The sequence below is a fragment of the Chiloscyllium plagiosum genome, unplaced genomic scaffold, assembly GCF_004010195.1.
Source record: "Chiloscyllium plagiosum isolate BGI_BamShark_2017 unplaced genomic scaffold, ASM401019v2 scaf_13074, whole genome shotgun sequence".
NCBI classification, from domain to species: domain Eukaryota; kingdom Metazoa; phylum Chordata; class Chondrichthyes; order Orectolobiformes; family Hemiscylliidae; genus Chiloscyllium; species Chiloscyllium plagiosum.
In genome coordinates, this window is record NW_025215053.1 from 16,327 (window position 1) to 19,846 (window position 3,520).

At 56.5% G+C, this 3,520-nt stretch overlaps 1 protein-coding gene across 1 annotated transcript in view; it reads left to right on the forward strand.

Annotated features, from left to right (window-relative positions):
* The window catches only part of LOC122548139 (autophagy-related protein 2 homolog A-like), a 42,987-nt gene that overhangs the window by 13,691 nt on the left and 25,776 nt on the right, over positions 1–3,520 (forward strand). Inside the window, exons 5-6 of the mRNA XM_043686686.1 lie at positions 487–579; positions 3,113–3,245. Coding sequence (XP_043542621.1) covers positions 487–579; positions 3,113–3,245 — 226 coding nt within the window. The remainder of the gene's footprint in view (positions 1–486; positions 580–3,112; positions 3,246–3,520) is intronic.

Here is a 3,520-nt window from a genome sequence, read left to right on the forward strand (position 1 = left end):
AATTTGTCCCATAGTGCCCAGGGATGTGCAGGTTAGGGTGGATTGGCTGTGCTAAATTGTCCCATAGTGCCCAGGGATGTGCAGGTTAGGGTGGATTGGCCGTGCTAAATTGTCCCATAGTGTCCAGGGATGTGCAGGTTAGGGTGGATTGGCCGTGCTAAATTACCCTGCAGTGTTAGGTGCATTACTCAGGGGTAAATATAGGGTCGAGGAATGGGTCTGGGTGGGACACTCTTTGGTGGGTCGGTGAGGACTTGTTGGGCCGAAGGGCGTGTTTTCCACGCTGTCGGAAGTTTAATCTGATCATGAAAAGGATAGTTTTAGAGGGATGTGGGCCGAACGCAGGCAAGTGGACCTGGTTTAGTTTGGTCAGAGTGGGCGGATTGGAGCGAAGGGTCTGTTTCCCAGCTGTGTGACCCTTTGAGGAACGTGGGCTTGCTGCTGTCTGACCACTCCTGGGCTTTTTTTTTTTGTTTTCTGTCGTAGACCCCTGTACCTGCCAGTCCGGGTCCTGATCACTGCAGAAACCTTCACCCTGTCCAGCAACATCATTGTGGACACCGCGACCTTCCACCTCAGGTACGGCGCGGTCACACTCTGAACACGCCTCACAGAAAAAAGGGTTGCCCAACCAGGTTGGATCCCTGAGAGGAAACACGAGGGACGGGTGACTGAAAGCTGGGTCAAAGGTCAGCTCTCGGCAAGGTGGGCAGGCAGGGGAGGGAGAGAGAGAAATGCCGCGGTTCGGGGAGAGAATTTGGGCAGCTTAAGGTGAGAGTACCGACCATGAGATTGATTATCACAGAGAGGTTTGATTTGATTTATTATTGTCGCATGTACCAAGGTACAGTGAAAAGTTTTGTTTTGTGTGCAGTACAGGCAGATCACACCATACAAATATCATAAGGTGATAGAACAGAGGGAGGAATACAGCGTTACCGCTGCACAGACAGCGAGATCAACATTAGATTTGAGAGGGCCGATCATGCGTCTGGTAACAGCGGGGAAGAAGCTGTTCTTGAACCTGTTGGTCCGTGTGTTTGAGCTTTTGTCCCTCCTGCCTGAGGGGAGAGGGTGGGAGGGATTATAACCGGGGTGGGAGGGGTCCCTGATGAAGTCGGCTGCCTTCCCGAAGGCAGTGGGAAGGGCAAGACGCCGGAATTGGGGGTGTGTCGTGGGAGGCGGCGAGACCAAAGAGGGATTCGGAAAATCGATGCAGTGGGAAGTCCACGCCCGAGGTTTGACGAGCGTGCGGGATTTGAGTGGATCGGTGCGCGGTCACAGCGTTAAAAACTCCCCCAGCGGTCTCTCGTCAAACTCAGCCGGGTGGGGAGGTCTGCGATGGCGCCCACTGCGACCGGGAGGAGACGGAAGCAACTGAGAAGCGGACGGAGCGACGGGCACCTTCCAAGCGTAAGGGCAGGGAATGCTGAGGCCAGTCTCTCCCTATTAGACTTCCCTCCCACCCTGGAGCTTTTTGTCGTCTGCTGCTGTCGTAAGCACAGGGGACATTGATTTGCACACAGCAAGATCCCATGGGCACTGACTGACGAGCGGTGATGGGGCCAAATGCTTCAGCGATCAGAGTAGAGCATGAAGCCCGGGAGTGCCCTCAAGACTTCACCCCATCCTTTCCCTTGAAGAGGCTTTCGGGCCTGTCACCAGTACTTCCTGCACAGGGTGACATCTGTCACTGCCCGACGCGTTCGAAAATAGATAAGCAGATAGCGACACTGATTTTCGCAACTCCCCACGTACCCCAAGCAACCACAGACGGGAGCGACAGCGCTGACTTGGAGCGTCGACTCAGTATCAGTTCCCCTTCCAGTTTCCCAGGACGGTAAGGGCTCCCTTACTGTCATGCAGCGCTGCTGCCAGCAGGTGGAGCAGGAGGGCCATGTGCCAGCCGACCTGTGACTGGAAGGACAAATGGAGGTTGATGAGGCTTCAGAGGCAGTGGCCCCTCACTGCCCTGTGTCTCCGCAGTTACACACACTCAGATGTGCATCGACCTGATGCCTGCGTCCACATTTGGATTGGTGAATAGGGCTCCATTTGAAACCCTAGTCTGGCTGCAGGGCATCCATACTGAGGGAGTGCGGCACTGTCGGAGGGTCAGTACTGAGGGAGTGCCGCACTGTCGGAGGGTCAGTGCTGAGGGAGTGCCGCACTGTCGGAGGGTCAGTACTGAGGGAGTGCCGCACTGTCGGAGGGTCAGTACTGAGCGAGTGCGGCACTGTCGGAGGGTCAGTACTGAGGGAGGGCCGCACTGTCGGAGGGTCAGTACTGAGGGAGTGCCGCACTGTCGGAGGGTCAGTACTGAGGGAGTGCCACACTGTCGGAGGGTCAGTACTGAGCGAGTGCCGCACTGTCGGGTGGTAGGTACTGAGGGACTGCGTCGAACTGTCGGAGGGTCAGTGCTGAGGGAGTGCCACACTATCGGAGGGTCAGTACTGAGGGAGCGCCGCACTGTCAGAGGGTCAGTACTGAGGGAGTGCTGCACTGTCGGAGGGTCAGTACTGAGAGAGCTCTGCACAGTTGTCAGGGACCTCTCTTAAATGAGATGTGGAACCAAGTCTCTCGTGCTCTCACAGATGTGGTGCCCAGTCCCAGGATTAGGTAATGTTCTCCCCAGATCTCCTTGCGTGATATTCCTGACTCCTTCCTTCCTTCAGAAAGCTGGCTGATAAGTGGATGCATCACGGTGCTGCCTCTGGAGCTCGCTCTCCAGTCAGCTGAGCCCTCGGGGAGATCGTTCAGGGGGTGTCGATGAAGACTGTGTGGGACATAGCGGAAGTGCTGCAGTTAAGCTAAAGGCAGCGGACCACGGTCTCGCCTGACCACGAAAACCCACCCATTCCCAGAACGGGCCGAGCTCTCCTGGTGCATGCTGGGGGAAGTGAGGTGGCCCCTCAGGTGGTCCCTCGCAATCCTTACCCCAGTATTCGGGGAGGCTGGGCGGGGTGGGGCGGGGGGGGCTGCTGGGGGGTGCGGTGTAAGGAGGGGGGTGACAGCAGCTTCTGCAAGGCCCTGGCTTGCTGAGAGACTATCACCTGAGCTCTGCGGCTTCCTGATCACAATCACACCTCGCCTTGCTCTGCTGTTGCTGCAGGTTTATTTTGGACGATTCCGCGGTCTATCTGTGCAACAGGTGCAACACGGAGACAGTGGACTTGAAGAAAGGTAACGCTCTTTCAGTACACCACCCCCCAGCTCGTACCCAGTCTGTTGCGTGGCCTGTGGTTGTGAGAGAGGACTGAGCAGTTTTGCTGAACAACCTTTCCCTTGTCAGTCTGCCCTGTCTCACACAGCTCCCTTTGACCTTCTCATCTCCCTGCCCCTCTCATTACTCATTATCAGTGACCCTCCAGCTCTCACCCTCAAGTGTTTCCTGTGTCACCTCTCACCTGCCTTAGGTCCATTCAGCCCCTTCACCAGATCTTTCCACCATACTCTCCCCTGCTCCCTTCTCTCTCTCCCCTTCTCTTTCTCCCCTCTCCCATCCACCCATCTTCCCCCC